The sequence below is a fragment of the Panthera leo genome, chromosome B2 (assembly GCF_018350215.1).
Source record: "Panthera leo isolate Ple1 chromosome B2, P.leo_Ple1_pat1.1, whole genome shotgun sequence".
Lineage (NCBI taxonomy): Eukaryota > Metazoa > Chordata > Mammalia > Carnivora > Felidae > Panthera > Panthera leo.
In genome coordinates, this window is record NC_056683.1 from 68,021,407 (window position 1) to 68,038,436 (window position 17,030).

A 17,030-nucleotide genomic window follows, 5' to 3' on the forward strand; every position below is an offset into this window, starting at 1 on the left:
GTGGTAGTGTCTTGACTGCCAAGATTGCAGTTATCTTTCAGAATGTAAAATAATGAGAAAATATGACCTCATTTTCAGGTATTATACCTTGATCATCCCTCTTTAAGAGGAGATATTTTCCTCTTATGTGGAAAGAGGAAATGATAAAGGTGAAATTTCTGTGTGATACCTGAGAAGCAATATTTTAGTTCTTTAAAATTTAGTTCTTTTCATATTTGTGCCATCTTTCTTTTTTTTTTTTATGTCTTGAAATGTGATGTGTTTAAATTCTTCCTTTGTTACATTGATCTTACTTATAGCTTATTCTAAGTGTCTGCTGTGTGACAGGTGTCATATTTTGCTGAAAAGTAATGTTTATTGTTAACAGAAAAGAAGTTTCCAAGTTTTCTGAATAGTTATTTCAAGTTATGTATATAGAAACAAGTTGTAAGCCCTGAGTAGCACTGCTATGAAAAAGTTGAATTTATCCCATTTTATTTTTTAATTTATTTTATCTTTATATATATATATATATATATATATATATATATATATATATATATTTTCTTTCTTTCCCTCTTCTTTCTTTCTTTCTTTCTCTCTCTTTCTTTCTTTCTCTTCTCTCTCTCTTTCTCTCTCTTCCTTCCTTCCTCCCTCCCTCTTACCAATGTTCCTACTATATTTGTGCCCTTTGAAATCTCTGTTATGCCTCATGAATTAAAAAAAATCTCTTCCTTTAATTATTATTATTTTTTAAATTTACACAGGTCTATGTCAGCAGGTCCTAGCGTGAAGGGTTGGCCTAAGTGGGTGCTCATTAATGTTTGTAGAAGGAATAAAGCAAATAAAAGAAGGTAGAGTCAGGACTAAGACTAGGACTTCTAGAGTCAGAGCAATCTGGGTTTCAATCCCAGGTGCTACCATTTACTAGCAGTGTGGGGACCTTGGGCATAGTCTTTATCTCACTGCTCTCAGTCTTGTCTACTGATTTTTCTTTTTCTTCATCATGGTAAGTGTACTCTTTAATCCCCATCCCTTATTTCATCCAACCCCCACCCCACCACTCGGTTAACCATCAGTTCTGTGTAGTTAAAAGTCTGTTTCTTGGTTTGCCTCTTTTTCCACTTTGCTCATTTGTATCTTCAGTTCCAAATATGAGTGAGATCATATGGTATTTGTCTTTCTCTGACTTATTTCACTTAGCATTATACTCTCTAGATCCAACCATATTGTTGCAAATGCCAAGATTTCATTCTTTTTTATGGCTGAATAATTTTCCAGAGTGTGTGTCTGTATGTGTGTGTGTGTGTGTACGTACGTACCATATCTTCTTTGTCCATTCATATATTGATGGATACTTGGGCTCCCTCCATAATTTACTAGTTGTCATATTACTTGCTGAATATGAGGGTGTGGTTTTATCTTCTTAGAGAACTTTTTTTTTTTTTTCAAAAATTTTTTTAATGTTTATTTTTGAGACAGAGACAGAGCATGAACGGGGGAGGGGCAGAGAGAGGGAGACACAGAATCGGAAGCAGGCTCCAGGCTCTCAGCCATCAGCCCAGAGCCCGACGTGGGGCTCGAACCCACAGACCGTGAGATCATGACCTGAGCCGAAGTCGGACACTTAACCGACTGAGCCACCCAGGCGCCCCTTAGAGAACTTTTCTAAGTGTTCTTTAACACAGGGGTTTCCCGACTCCAAGCAGCTCTTTTAGCCCATCTTTCACAACTAATGGCAGTGGGTTGCAGTTTGGCTACTCACCTATGGACCCTGCATCAACCACATGCCCAGGGAGGTTCTGAGCCAGTAGCTTTTGTTGGGACTTGGCTGCCTGTAGCTTCTGGTAGTCTGTGGGTGATTGTACTGTGTGCCTTTATGGCTCATAAACCATTAATGTACTTCTAATGATTTTTAGGAAATCAAGAGGATTTTCTTTCTGATTTTGAGGAATATATATAAATGTAGTTTTTAACATTAAGTGTCCACTTATCCATTAGTTGGAATATTTAAACTGAAGTCTGGGATAGGTCCATGGTACCAGAGTTTTAGAATCAGAAGTTCTGATTGAAAACATAATATGGCTATTAAATGGCATATTGGAAGATTTTAATTTACGTAGGAATCCTGTAGTATACCATTCTTTAAAAAAAAAATTTTTTTTTTACATTTATTTATTTTTTGAGAGACACAGAGAGACAGTACAAGTTGGGGAGGGGCAGAGAGAGAAGGAGGCACAGAATCCGAAGCAGGCTCCAGGCTCCGAGCTATCAGCACAGAGCCCGACGCGGGGCTCGAACTCACAAACTGTGAGATCATGACCTGAGCCAAAGTTGGATGCTTAACCAACTGAGCCACCCAGGCGCCCCCGTAGTATACCATTCTTAATCTCACCTGTTAAAGATACAAAAATATATGGTTTTTTAGTAGTTATTTCCAGTTCTCAGACTTAGATTCACCTTCTTGCCCCTTTAGTCAACATGTCCTTTGTGCTTCTATTTTAAACATGTAAAAATATATAATAATTGCAGAGGTCCTGCTGTACAAGCCACCAAGGCAGCTGCTGGTACCAAGAAATACGATCTCAGTAAATGGAAATATGCAGAACTACGTGATACCATCAATACTTCTTGTGGTAAGTGTATGGAGAAGATGAAAAATTGGGAAGCTCCATGGCTAACAGGTAAAAAAGAAATACTTAGACTGGAGCAAATTTTTTTTCTTTTTTGGCATATAAATTAATATAAACCATTCTCTTTGTTATTCTCACCTTGAAATAGCGACCTAGTTTACTCACAAAAAAAGACTTTACGTTAAATTCATTTTGCCTGTCTCTTATATAGGTCTAAGAGGGAAAACAGAGAGAAATTATGATTTGGTCTGTATTAATGACTGACCCTTCTGATGCTATTCATAATACTTAAATACCTATATATCAGAGTCTTGACCTACATATGCAAAGTAAAAAATGGCAATGCAGTACTTTCTTTTTAAAGCTATTTTTCTTCCAACAAAGCAGTAAAATACTATATCCATATGATTCTACATAATTGTGTTCTTGTTTAAATCACAGTGTTTGAGTTTAGGATGCTAGGCCTATGAACTCAGGTGCCATAAGCGTACAGAGCTTATGTTTTCTCCCTCCTCACTGACTTTGTCTGCATAATTACAAACATAAAAAATCTGTTGCATTTAAATACACCTTGCATTTGAGCACAGTGACTCTGACTTTGGACAAGTGACTTCACCTCTCTGATTCAGGTTCACTCATAAAAGACTTATTTATTTAGCCCAGCGTTCTTATGTAGAACAAATGGTATAGTAATAATGCATAAGAAAATGCTCTGTAAATGTAAAAGATAATATTACTGTAAAATGCTCATCTTTATCAATAATATACTTACTTTTGATTTTGTACTATTTAAAAACAAAAAATGTATTTTATTATATGTGTAAATATATATAAGTTTATGCCACAGAATAATTATGTTAGACAACTAAATTAGGATGCTAATTCCTTTTTTGGTGGGGGGGTGCTTTTTCTATACAATCCATAGATATTGAGCTCCTGGCAGCTTGCAGAGAAGAATTTCACAGAAGACTAAAAGTGTATCATGCTTGGAAATCCAAGAATAAGAAGAGAAACACTGAAACAGAGCAACGTGCTCCAAAGTCTGTTACTGATTATGGTAAAAACAAATCTGTACTTTTAAATGCTCCAGAGTATCTATATATAAATATATGTAACTATACATAAGACATTTGGGTAATATATAATACAGATTTTCTTGTACCATGCAGCTGTGAATCACTGAGCCTAACACAACCACGGTGGCTTATCTTTCATAGCATTATTTCTATTAATATATCTTTAAAGTCATATTTATTGAGAAGTATTTGAATTTACTTGTTAAGTAAACTCTGGAGGTAAGAATATTCTTGTCTATACTGAAGTAGTTGTGCAGTATTGTTGTAAATATGTATTTTTTCACATATATGTATATACACATGCAGAACGATTACATGTGGAAATGTAAAGAGTTTCCATGTTTAATGTCTTTATTTAAAAAGTATCATTCCCAATAGTTGACAGTATAGTTTCACAATGCATGACCCAAGTTGGCTTAGAAAATGAACTCTCAGTTATATTTTGCCTTCCTCACTATCTTCCAAGTAAATAAAAGAAAGCAATGCTTTATTAACGTCAATTAAGTGGTACAATTTTAGTATTTCCAAGTTGTTGCAAAGAATAGATTGAGTAAAGGAAGTAGTTGTTAATTAGAGAGATGTAAGTGCTAGTGATTGCTTGGTGGGGGCGGGGGGTGGGGGTGGTGGTGGTGGTCATCAGTCAGAATATAATGCTCTGAAAGGGCAAAGAGAGAGAACCCAGAACTAAGAACTGGCAGTTTGAAGGCCTTCTACACAATTATATTCTTGTGACCACCACTCTCTTCACTAACTTACAGATTTATCTCTGGGATTTGAATATATCAGGATGATTCCATTACCCGTTTACTGTAACAAGTTTTTAACCACAGTTTCCTTTGTTTTCTAAAAATGTGAATAGGCTATTCCGTTTAGGTATAACCTTTTTAGCTGTCATGTTCTAATTATGGCCTTTAGCTGATAGGTGTTTATTATGTTTTTTTTCCCCCAAAATGTATACATTTGAATGATTGCACTTCTTAAAACAAGAAAAGTAATGTTGTAATATAGGGCACATATATTTTTAATGAACACACAAATATTTCTTCTAGTTTTAAACCAAACTTTGGTACTGTACTCATCCAGCTTTACCCCCAAAGGGGCAAATGACACATGCTTACCTTGTGTGAACACACCTTACTGAGTATGTTCTTACACTGTTTCCATTCATAATAATACTATTTGGAAGAACAAAAGAGTAGATTAAGAAAATTTCCCAAGAGTCCCATGTAGGTATATGAACAAATTTATGGAATTTTATGTGAACACACAGTCCACATGTATGTAGCCTTCATTAAATTTGGTTATGGGACATTTTCAGGATAAAATGTAACTTCTGCTCTGGAAGTAGTTATTGTTTTCTTTATTTTTTTTCCCATGTAAAATACATTCTGACACAGGAGTACAATTAAAAGGAGGTGAGGTGTACTACGATACTTTTAACAGCTCAGTTGAGAAAATTCTGTACCTAGGTAGTTTCCTAGAGGGGTAGGTAATAAACCTTTAAAAGGAACTACTCTGTAGTTTAATATTTACAAGGATAAGAATTCCTTAATTTGAGAAAATAAAGTGACAACTTATGATTAACAAAAATATAAGTAGCTGTTACTTAAGAATAATACTTGACAGATCATAGTAAAGTCTTGTAACTGGGAGTAGAGAGAATCAGACCCTCCTCCTATATGCTGTACTGGGTGAGCACATTCTCATCACATTTACTATGGAAAGAGATTTCCAGAAATAATTCTTAGGGCAGTGGCAAATTACCCGGTAATGATTTACAGTATGTAGTTGCTTAAGACAGTGACTTTGGAGAGTAGTTTTTGTTTCGTAGTTACTAAAATAAAAATTGAATGAGTTTAAGATTGAGGGAATTGAAAGAAATTAGAACATACTGAGTGTGTATAAACATGGCAGTGCTTTTTCTCTAAGGCATATATTTTTTTGATGAATTTAGAAGTTTTTTATTTCTACAAAAATTCTAGTAATGCTTTGAAGGTACTATAATATCTGTTATTGAGTCATCATGTTGGATTTTTATTTGAATATTACTGTATCCCAAAATTACAAATGAAATATATATATTTTTGAATTTAGATCCTCTTTATATGTCCATAAAGCAGAATTTCCTAAAATATTATCAAAATAGCTTTTTTTAAAAAAAAATCAGAAAGGAGCATATACTTGTAGGTAATTATTAGAATATTTGGCTGTGGATAGGATATTTATTTATTAGTCACCTCCTTGATTGATGCGAAGGCTTTATAAATGAGAAGAATGCTCATTTAACAGTTTTGCCACTTTTATGTTTTCTTCAATGTAAAATATTTATTCACAGATTTTGCACCATTTTTGAACAATTCACGTAAGTCATTGGGTTGTAACTTATGAGCTAACTGGAAGATGGGTTAAAAATACTTTATAAAGTACTAACTTCTATTAAACTTTGTTTTGCTACAATTTTAAGTGGAGTTGTACTACATTAATGTTGGTTTGGCCATACTAAGATATTTAATTTGAGATTATGCTTTCATTTGGATCACTCCAAAATACATATGCAGAACAAAATTAATCTGTTGTTTTATGAAATTGTTTCCTTTAAAAAAAAATAGCACTTTAAGCTGTGAATATGCACAGTTCTTATTGTAGCAAAACTCAATAAGCAGCTGATATTTTAGAATTAAGACTAACTTTAGGTGCTGGTTTCGAACACTGTTAGGGTATCAACATTTCATTCCAAAGACATCTGAATTTGTGTGATAATCTATACAGGTTTAATAGGACGCCCCCTAAGAGAAGAAGGAGATTATTCCGTGACTTGTATAGTGTCCTGTGATGCATGTTTTTGATAATTTAAAAGCTTTGAGTCATCTTAGCATACAGTAAATTTTTTTTTGCAGTCAGTTGAGCAATAATGATTTGGATATAATGCCATATTTGTTTGCCAACTTGTTGGACCTGATTTTTTTTAAGTGCTTCTTGTAATTTATAGGGCCACATTTAAAACATTTCATACTTTAAAGGTGACACAATTGGATGTGAAAAAAAAGTCGTTTATTAGTTTCAAACTTTAACAAATGTTTATTTTGACAAAGAGAGAGTGTGGGAGGGGCAGAGAGAGAGACCCAAGCAAGCTCTGTGATGTAGAACCCAGCTTGGGGCTCAGTTCCACGAATTGCAGGGTCATGACCTGAGCTGAAATCAAGAGTTGGGTGCTTAACCAACTGAGCCACCCAGGTGCCCCTAGTTTCAGACTTTTAACATCCGTATCTTTGTACTTATCCAGATGAATATTTGTGGAAATTAAGGCTTCCTTAATGCAATGTTCAGTTCTCAACATTAGTTTAAAAAAAAAAGAAACTATCAAAGACTTTCCCTTGGATTTCTAAATTTTACCCAATATATTAAGGTACAGGAGGCTGTTATTTTAAAAGAAAAAAGGTTAATTTAACAAGTGGCCATCAGTATCCTAGTAAGTTCCCTGTCAGTTCGGTATTCTGTTACTGCTTAGGATGGAGGGAAAGTTTTTTTTTCTTATGCTTTTAAAATTTCCTAATTTGGGGTTAGTATATTTTCTGCAAAGTAGGAAATTTTTAAGTTAAAATGGAAACACTAAACTGTAAGTGGTTTGGAGGAACAAAGAGTAAATAAACTCATGTCTATGAACATGCTGCAGGCGGTGTGTCTCTTTAAAGTCACTAACAAAACTGGGCTTTGGTGTCATTCTTTCCTAGGCATGTGCAGCTTTGCTAACTGCTTTTTGCTTTCTCTGGTTTGCACAGAAATAAATTCAGTTGCTATAAAGCCTTTGCTGTTGGTGTTAAAAGTAGAATAAGAGTGTTTGCATCCTTTCAGTATTTGGAAATTCTTACAAAAGCCATGTGGCCTTCTTGACTTACATATATTCTGTAATTTTTCATTGACATACTTAAGCGTTTCAGTGAGGTTCTTAATTGAGCTGCAGTAAATGGTTGGTCTGCTTTTAAAGTTGTGAGTAAAAAGCATATTAAACAGACTTTCTGAAATTATGCTGCTGAAACTGCAAAATTATTGCCCAGGGAAGTGTTTGTATTTGTAGATAAAATAAAAACCTAACTGTTTTGTAATGAAAATTGAGCAAGGGGAAAAAATTGATATGAGTGCCGGGTCCAGTACTAGCAGAAAAGCAAGGGTTTTTCTTTCTCTTTCTCTCTTTTTTTTTTTTTTTTTTATGACAAAAAGAACCAAATATTGTATACTTCCCACTTATTTCAGTGGATTTTATCCCAAGAGAAAGAGGATTTCAGGAAAGTTCATGCTTACTGTTTCAGTTTTGTTGTTGTTGTCATGAAGTTGCCTAGTAGTGCACTGTAGTAGTAAAAGATCTGTTCTGGCCACAGTTTAAATCCCAAAATCAGTTGGCAAAAGAGCAAACTTTTGTCTTCCACTTCTACTTCTGAGGAAATAGTAATTAGATTGACAGGTATCTATAATTCTTCACGTTTGTGAAATTACCATTCATTTGTTTTATCATGGGTAGTCTCATGAAAGTTATTCTGTGGCCTTCAGCTTTGAACTCTTTGGAGGAAAATTGTAAATCCTAGCAAATAATACTGGTTTGCTTTTCTTATTTTAGGTTACTGATACAGACATTTGTGGGAATCTGCTTGGGCTTGTTTGCTGTTGGTGTTACGGTGGGGGTGAGGGGGAGTGGTGTGTGTGTATGTGTACTTGCAATGTTAAGCAACATCTTTAGGGAAAGAAAATTCTAAGAGATCACACTCTACGTTTTATTCACTTCTAAGTAATTGATATTTACATGTGTTTTAGATTTACTTTTAGGAACCCCTCTTCTTCTCTTACAAAATGTGTGGTGCATTTTAGGAGTAAAGGCTGTTTGCGTTATCCCCTGGGCTGCTGGTGTAACTTCCCTTGCTTGTTCTTTGTAATAGCTCAGCAGAACCCAGCGTCTCAGCTTCCTGCCAGGCAGCAGGAGATCGAAATGAACCGACAGCAGCGCTTCTTCCGCATCCCATTCATCCGCCCTGCCGACCAGTACAAAGATCCGCAGAATAAGAAAAAAGGCTGGTGGTACGCGCACTTTGATGGCCCGTGGATTGCCCGGCAGATGGAACTCCATCCTGACAAGCCGCCCATCCTGCTTGTGGCTGGTGTGTGTGAGTCACGTGGAAAAAGGATTATAAACCCTCTGAAGGAAACAGCCTAATATACAATATTAATAATCCATTAAATTTCAGGACTGAGGGATGGAGTTTTGCAGTTAAATTAGACTTCCAGTTACTTGAGGATTAATTTATGATGTGAAATTGTTTGGATTAATTATGTCCTCGTAGAACACATAGAAACTTGTCTGTGTCCTTAGAGCCTTATCATTGGTATTTAATTATATCAGTTGATTTATAATTGTTTAAAGAAATGTAGCATTTTTATTAAGGTTGATAACGTGTTTGATCAACTGCAGTGTTAGTACTTTCTGAAAGGGTCCTTGGTGGAAGACAAATTTAACTTGTTTCTGGTGAACTTATTAAGGAGATTTCTGTCTTAGAGGAAGAAAACAAAGTTTTAAAAGTTCTCGATTCTGTGAGAATTGGTAACTCTTTCAGGTATAAAGTCTATAATAAGTGCCTCTAAAGAGATACATGCTTAATTCTCTGATGTCTCACCTGCGCAGGGAAGGATGACATGGAGATGTGTGAGCTGAATCTTGAAGAGACAGGCCTGACTCGAAAGCGTGGTGCTGAGATTTTGCCAAGACAGTTTGAAGAAATTTGGGAACGCTGTGGAGGTATCCAGTACCTCCAGAATGCAATTGAGAGCAAACAGGCGAGGCCCACGTATGCGACGGCCATGCTGCAGAACCTGTTAAAGTAGATGGTGCACCTGACCTGACAGCTGGGAGCCAGGCTGGGGCACTAAGTAGGGTGTGTGCCCCCCGAGATTTGACCTTTCTGTGACCGTGTTAGAACTGCTGATACAAAGTGAACAGATTTTATTAATCATGGCTTTTTGTTAATTTAAGGTAAATTATGGTAGTGAACTTGGGACCTAAAAATTGTTTTTGTGTATCCAGCTGTAACTGTTAAACCTCTCCTCCCTCTAATACTGGTTAACACTTGGACAGATTCTGACATTTCTCATTCTTTGCCAACAGACTGCCTGAAGTCCATTGTAATTGTTCTCTAGGAAAGGAAATGTTTTAAAAACTCAAAATACTGACTTTGCAAGGATGGCACAGAACCATATAACTGGAATAATGAAACCTTAGGTTAAATTTTCTTGTGAAAATTAAGTCACTTAATCAAGGCACTGATGCTTTGATCTGGAATGCTGTGTACTTTTTTAATTCACTTTTTCAGAAATTGATGGATATTTCCATTGAAAGTGGAAAATTTTTTTTCCTCCTCCTTTGTGGTGTGGCTTAGTTTGAGTAAAGCAATTCACCTGAACTTCTAGAATTCTAGAAAAGAGCCTGAATGTATTTGATGTACTCTGCGATAAAGAAGGTACTCACAGATTTATTTTTCTTTTCTATCATGTTTTGTTGCTATATAAGAATATTTTCTTACAGTCCGTGGACAAATAAAGGAAATTCAGGCCATTTCAGTGCTTAAAAGTTTTGAGATAACTTGTTTCATTTAGAAAAGGAAATAGGTTTTCGGTGGCAATGTGGCTTAACTGGACTGAATTCAAATTATTCTTTCAACTTCATCTCAGTTGCAATTTTTGTATCAGAATCTTGTCCAAGTTGTTTCGTATGATTTAAGCTAGTGTTCTGTTTCAAAATATCTTTGTTTTTGAAAATGTCTAGTGTCTTTTTTGGCCTTGAGATTTTGGTAATTATAGAACTGTTTTGTAAGCTTTGTAATTTAAAAGCCCAGTACTTGGTAATTGCTTATTTCATGTAACTGACGATTTAATTTTTTTCTTTGTGTGTTAGTTTTGATCAAATGTCAGCAGTTTCAAATTTAATATTTATGACGTTATATTAGGAATTTGGAGACAAAAATACATCATGGAGTTATGCTGATATAATGATAGTGAGTCGTGTTTGTATTTTAGAATAAAATTAGAAAAATAAAATTATTCTCTGTACTTTTCCCCCTGATTTTTAAAGACCCTAGCCTTTGAAATGATTTCCAGTGATTGTTTTTTCTAGAAAGAGTACCTCAGTCAGGAAGATCTTTCCCAGCTGATTAGATTAATGCTTGTGAGAGCCACACACTTTTTTCTGAATTGTTTCTCTCATAAGATGTGTCTTAGTACAGAAATATTTATTTATTATGATACTGTGCAAATGATTGTCTCCTGTTAAAGAAATTAAATTGTCCTATCTGTGCTATTGGGAATGTGAATAGGATTATCTTCTGAAGGCTGTATTACTGTGGAGATTCACCCACCCTTGGGTCATTTGGTCCCTGTGATTGGTGCAGAAGGTCTGGTTACTGAAAATAAACGACCTGTTCTCTCTCTTCTCATCACTTGCCTTTAATTGGTGTTTTTATTTGTATAGGATAGTGAATGATGAGCTTAACTAGTAGCAAATAAAGTCCTTGAAGAAAATTTAATAACCAAATTGACTTTTAATGACTTATCCCTTTAGTACTGTTTTCAGAAGGAGTTTTATGTATCTCCTAGATACATTTAAGCACTAGATGGAAACAAACAGGTTAAAATTACTGTAATGAGAGAACTTAATGTTTGAAAAATTTGTAAGACACTTATCACAGCAAAGCATTGTTGCAGGTCTTTCATTTTTTATTTTAATAGCTAATAAAATTACAGTTTTAAGCCATTTTGTTGCTAATTATGTCACACAGCTGTCCTAGAACTTATCTATTTAAAGTTGTCTCCTGAGTTAATTTTGGCTACCAGGAGAATTGCCCTAATTCAGATAGATTTACAGTAACCTACATATAATAGACACACACACACACACACACACACACACACACACACACACATTCCCCTTTGCTGGAAAAATTTGGGAGCCTGTCAGCCTTTAAAGGAAGTAGCAGAAATGGTGTTCTAAAAGATGTGGATATAGCTGTTTTACAGTGTTCACAGTCAAACCCATAAACGTTGTGTGAAAACTATAGGAATCAAAAGTCAATTTCTATTTAATGTCATTTGAATTGAGATTTAAAATTTGAAATTTCAACCAGTGTACTGTATATTAAGAACTAATCTCTTTTTTAAAAAATTTTTTTGAATGTTTATTTTTGAGAGAGAGACAGAGCATGAGCGGGGGAGGGGCAGAGAGAGAGGGAGACACAGAACCTGAAACAGGCTGCAGGCTCTGAGCTGACACAGCACAGAGCTTGACACAGCCTCACGGACCGTGAGATCATGACCTGAGTCAAAGACGGACACTCAGCTGGCTGGGCCACCCAGGCGCCCCAAGAACTAATCTTCTCTTAATGGGTTTTCTTACTCAGTACATGTTCCTTCCTTAGTGTATACTTTACAAAAGTAGACATACATAAAATACTAAGAATGAGAAGGAAAAATTCAATTTGATTATAATGTAATTCCTAATTCCACTAACACATTTGAGATATGTATTATGAGCTATGGGTATGCACTGAGAGAAAGGAAGTTTCTTTAATACACACATGTCAAGAGAACAGTGAATTTTCTTTGTTGTAAAGTTGAGTAGATGGCACCTTCTCAAAGGATTATGTGAGGAAAAAATAAAATAATGCACGTAGGAGTATAAGCCTACACAAGAGACATTCTATTGTAACTTACATTCTGCTTCCTATAATGTCTTTTTAATAGGTCATTCTTTCCTGTAACACAGTGAACACTTTTGTTTTGCAAACAACAAAGAAAATATAATCTTACATGGAAAATAGGCAGGTGGTATTTGTGGGAGCTTAGCTAGAGAATAGAAGAAACAGGCAGGAATAATAATGAGGATTAATTGTAGAGCTCTATTAATTGGGTTTTTAAAAAAATATTTTAATTCACAGGTTATTACTATGGTTCTCAGGGGATCCAGATACGTAGCTCTTTGGTTTCTTTTTGTGAAGGACTGTAAGAGTACTTGGATAAGTAGAATAAATATTTATTGAATGAATCATCAGTTAATACAATGTTAGTGGTTGGTCTGCCTCCTTTTACAGAGGAGGTAAAAGAAATCCAGAGGGATCAAGTAATTTAATTCTAGACCATGAACGAGATACAAATATTTTTGCTCCAATCATGTGGAACAAAAAGAATAAAAAAAAATTGTTTTGAGTAGCCCCCTGTAGATTTACAAAGGGTTGTTCCTTTGTCATTCCACATCTCCAGAAGGTGTGACATATTCTATGTTTCATTACCAGAAATAACAAGTATTGAGAGTTTACTTCTCCCAGAAGACAAACTAACAAGGGAGGAGAGGGCAGAAGATACTAAAAATGAGAATAAGGACAAGTCGAGGGGAACAGTTGTAACAATAAGGAAAGAGAAGAGGAACAGTGATGGAAGAGAAAGAAATGGGTCTGCCCCTGAAAACTCTACTTCCCCAAGTTGAACAACACTGATACATTTTGGGTGACAAAGCACTCCTGATCTTTGCTGAGTTTTAGAGTGAATTATATGTAATATAGAAGCAGAACCTCTGGTTATTAAAACTCGGGTCACAGTAGACCTGGTGTATAAATTCTTAGCATATAGAAATGGCATCGCCACACTGGAGAAGATGAGCAGTGAGTAGACATTCTGTGCATAAGCCTCATGGAGGGATAGAGTTGGACAGACTCTGAGAGGTAGAGTCTACCCACGTCAGTACCAGATCATTGAATATAGTTACGTTCAGTTCACATCAGTGTATTCTTCCTTCCCCATCACCAACTTAATAGATGAAGTAAGTTTGGTTGTCAGACTTCCCAGAAATCTTTCAAAAGATAATCAGGAAAAAAATGTACATTAAAATGAGAATCTTTAATCCTAATTTGTATCTATGCAGAATCTCACCTTCAAACCTCAGATTGGCTTATTGTCCATTTTCTTCTCACTTTTGAAAATCCATCTAATTGCAACTGTTACTTAATTTTTCCTCATTTCCTTAAAAATGTATATCTGATTATTTCCTAAAATACTGATGTACTGGAAATAGAAATAATAAATGCCGTCTATGTAGAACTTCCTCTTGCATCTTGTGCTTTTAATACAGTTACAGCGTGTTAAAAACAATTATAAGCATTACATTTGTTGCCCCACGTCTCAGATGGAATCAATTGGAGAAGTCTGGGGTCCTGAGCTGGAACCCCTGTGCTAGATGGCTGTGGGAAGAGGCAGTGGAACTCAGGTGACTGACTGGAATATCCTTGAGTTTTGGTCCTAAACTTTTATGGGTTTCCCATCCAGGGAACAAACAGGACTAACCATATGCGGCCTACAACTACTCACATTGACTATGATGAAGTTTTGGGGTAATGGGGGTTCATGGGGTCTAGAGCCAACGGCCAAGAAAGAATTCTTGAAGACCTCTTTGGTGCAAGAAAAGGTGATTTACTAGAGCGTGGGGGCAAGATCCATGGGCATGAAGAGCTGCATGGGGTCATAACAGGTAACTCCTTATATACCCTCAGGTTGGGAGGGGGTCAGGGATAGAACAATCTCTAAGGAATTTTGGAAGCAAGGTTTCCAGGACCTTGAGGGGGCTAGCTGTTGCTAGGGAAACACCATTTATTACCTTTTAATAAAACCTCAGTCATGAGACCCCTAAGATGTATATCAGGGGGCTTGGAGTATGATTGCTAGCATATATCTTTGGGCAGTTGGGATAAAGGAAGTAGACTTACAGGATCCTTGAGGTTGGGATAACGTTAGGCCAAGATGCCCTTTTGCCCCCAGCAAAATGTCATCATCAAGGCAGCTGAGCTCCTAGAGGGAGGTCAATGGGCTGTAGGCAGTAAGGGAATTTGATTTTACATTTGCCTTAGTTTCCCACATTACCATGGCAAGCACTTAAATCCCTTTCCTTGGTTCTTGGGCAGCCAGGAGTGTCCGAGGAATATCACCCATATTCCACCTGGGGGTGGGGTGCTGTTAGACTGTATTTTGCCCTCAGCTTGCCCCACGCTCCCTCATCAACTAGAGAAAACCCAAATCTTGGCTACCTTTCCCCAGGTCCTTACCAATCTGTCTGTGACATGACAAAGGAAGTAAAATCTAGGGATCCAAAGAAGAGGCCTTCTTGCTGAGACTTTGAATGTAGCCTCCATAGGCTACTTCCTGCCTCTCATTTGGAACCTAATGATCCAGGTGGGGTTTCTGAGAGTGCAGGTCAACAGCTCTTCTCTGGCTGGTTGGAAAAGACCAATCTGAAAAGTGGGTGATCCAATGAGTGAGAAACACTGGCTTCAAAGCAGGACCCTTTTAACAGAATGAAGTGTTTGCCTACTTCTCTTTCCCCATCAAAAACTACATTCCTTACTCTTGTTAGAGCACAACTGAAATGTAGAGGGTGGAGGGCACATTATGAGGAGGTGATAGTGTTAGAATTTAATTTTTTCTCTTGATGGAATCGTTTTCAAGTGCTTTTGGTTGGCCTATCATGCTTCTAACAATCGTGTTTTCCCTTGGGTTCCAGAGATAAGTGAGTAGGTACGTCTCCTACCACCGTTCTTTGTGGCACTTGATCACCATGTCACAGTTTGAATTCCTTCTCCCAAATCACAGGTCCTCACTTTAGGGGACGATTGGGGGTGGGAATAGGGTTGAGAGCCATGCATTTATGAGGCCAACAGGAGTGAATTTGCAAGGGTTTGTAACCAGGAGGGGATACCACTTCCCAAAAGAATATGTCTTCATTAGGAAATACTTGTTTTTATTCTTGAAGTTTTACTGCTAAAATGGTGCTGCCAATGTTGAATATTTTCTCATCTTTTGATAGCATTAAAATCATGTGTCATAATCCATAAAGCAAATCCAGGGAACAGCTACTAAAACACAGATCCATTTTATTAAAAATCTATGAATATAGTGCTTACATTTTATTGAAATTAAGGTTTTGCAGCAAATATATTAGTAGTGGAACATTTGAAATAGATACAGAGAAATCATTTTTCATTAAGTAGCACGTTTAAAAACTGACTAAACTGGATTACTTTGATGCCAATCTACCTGTGCACACAGCAAAGTTAATGTCAAGAAGTATTCAATAGAATTATTAAATTTTAGGAAGACAGTTCTCTGTGGTGGAAAATAGGAATTGGTTATGTCACAAAGTACAATGTAATTTTTCCCCCCAACATAGTGTCTTCCTTTAAAATAGCTTTATGCAGGGGGTGCCTGGGTGGCTCAGTGGGTTGAGCGTCTGACTCTTGGTTTTGGCCCAGGTCATGATCTCACAGTTTTGTGGGTTCAGGCCCCACACTGGGCTCTGTGCTGACAGCATGGAACCTGCTAGGGATTCTCTCTCTCCCTCTCTCTCTCTGCCCCTCCTCCACTCATGCTGTCTCTGTCTCTCTCAAAAATAAAGTTAAAAAAATAGCTTTATGTGGTAACAAGAAAAGTTAGATTTCCCATAGTATATATATCTGAATGCCAGTTCCTTTTTCTATTAAAGGAACAATTCAGGGGCGCCTAGGTGGCTCAGTCGGTTAAGCAGCCGACTTCGGCTCAGGTCATGATCTCGCAGTCCGTGAGTTCAAGCCCCGCGTCGGGCTCTGTGCTGACAGCTCAGAGCCTGGAGCCTGTTTCGGATTCTGTGTCTCCCTCTCTCTGACCCTCCCCCATTCATGCTCTGTCTCTCCGTCTCAAAAATAAATAAACGTTAAAAAAAAATTAAAAAAAAAATAAAGGAACAATTCAGAAATTATTGGCAACAAAACAATCTACTGTGCAAGCACTAATTTCTTGTAAAACTAGTGTGCCGAAGAACTGAAGGTGTGTGTGTGTGTTTGTGTGCATGCGTTACAGACATTAAAGTGCAGAGCATATATACTCTCACCACTGTTTACGTACTGGATACATCTGTGTTTCAGAGAGACCTGCATCTCCTTGCATACATGTATTTCACGTGCACTGTAACACATGAAGAGCTTTGCTTCCTGATATATTGTTCAGCCTCCCCAAAACAATAGGTAAGTTGCACTTGTAAATGATCTGTGAGTAGTGTTTTGAGGGCAGCTGGAAGCAAACCTGGTTTGCTGTCACGACCATCGGTCAGTGATTGTGTTTTGCGCTTTGATAATAAGCATCTTTTTTATGCGGAAAGTATCAGTCATCAAGTTCACAATTCTTCCCTATTTGAAATATGGTGTGTGTTGTTTCTCAATGTTGACTATATGCCTGGATTCGGATGACCGGTAAATATGCCTGCCTATGTTTTCAGAATTTTCACAGAGTGGAC

General features: G+C 36.7%; 1 protein-coding gene across 7 annotated transcripts in view; it reads left to right on the forward strand.

Moving 5' to 3' along the window:
• Nucleotides 1-11,163, forward strand: part of MYO6 (myosin VI) — a 143,304-nt gene extending 132,141 nt beyond the window's left edge. For 2 of the 7 annotated variants that reach the window (XM_042939199.1, XM_042939201.1), the window contains 5 exons: nucleotides 2,512-2,615; nucleotides 3,538-3,669; nucleotides 6,024-6,050; nucleotides 8,617-8,841; nucleotides 9,357-11,163. In XM_042939199.1, the coding sequence (XP_042795133.1) occupies nucleotides 2,512-2,615; nucleotides 3,538-3,669; nucleotides 6,024-6,050; nucleotides 8,617-8,841; nucleotides 9,357-9,556 (688 nt within the window). In that variant the 3' untranslated portion in view covers nucleotides 9,557-11,163. The remainder of the gene's footprint in view (nucleotides 1-2,511; nucleotides 2,616-3,537; nucleotides 3,670-6,023; nucleotides 6,051-8,616; nucleotides 8,842-9,356) is intronic. The other 5 variants (XM_042939200.1, XM_042939202.1, XM_042939204.1 and 2 more) reach the window with 3 other exon arrangements.
• The last annotated feature ends 5,867 nt before the right edge of the window (nucleotides 11,164-17,030 follow it).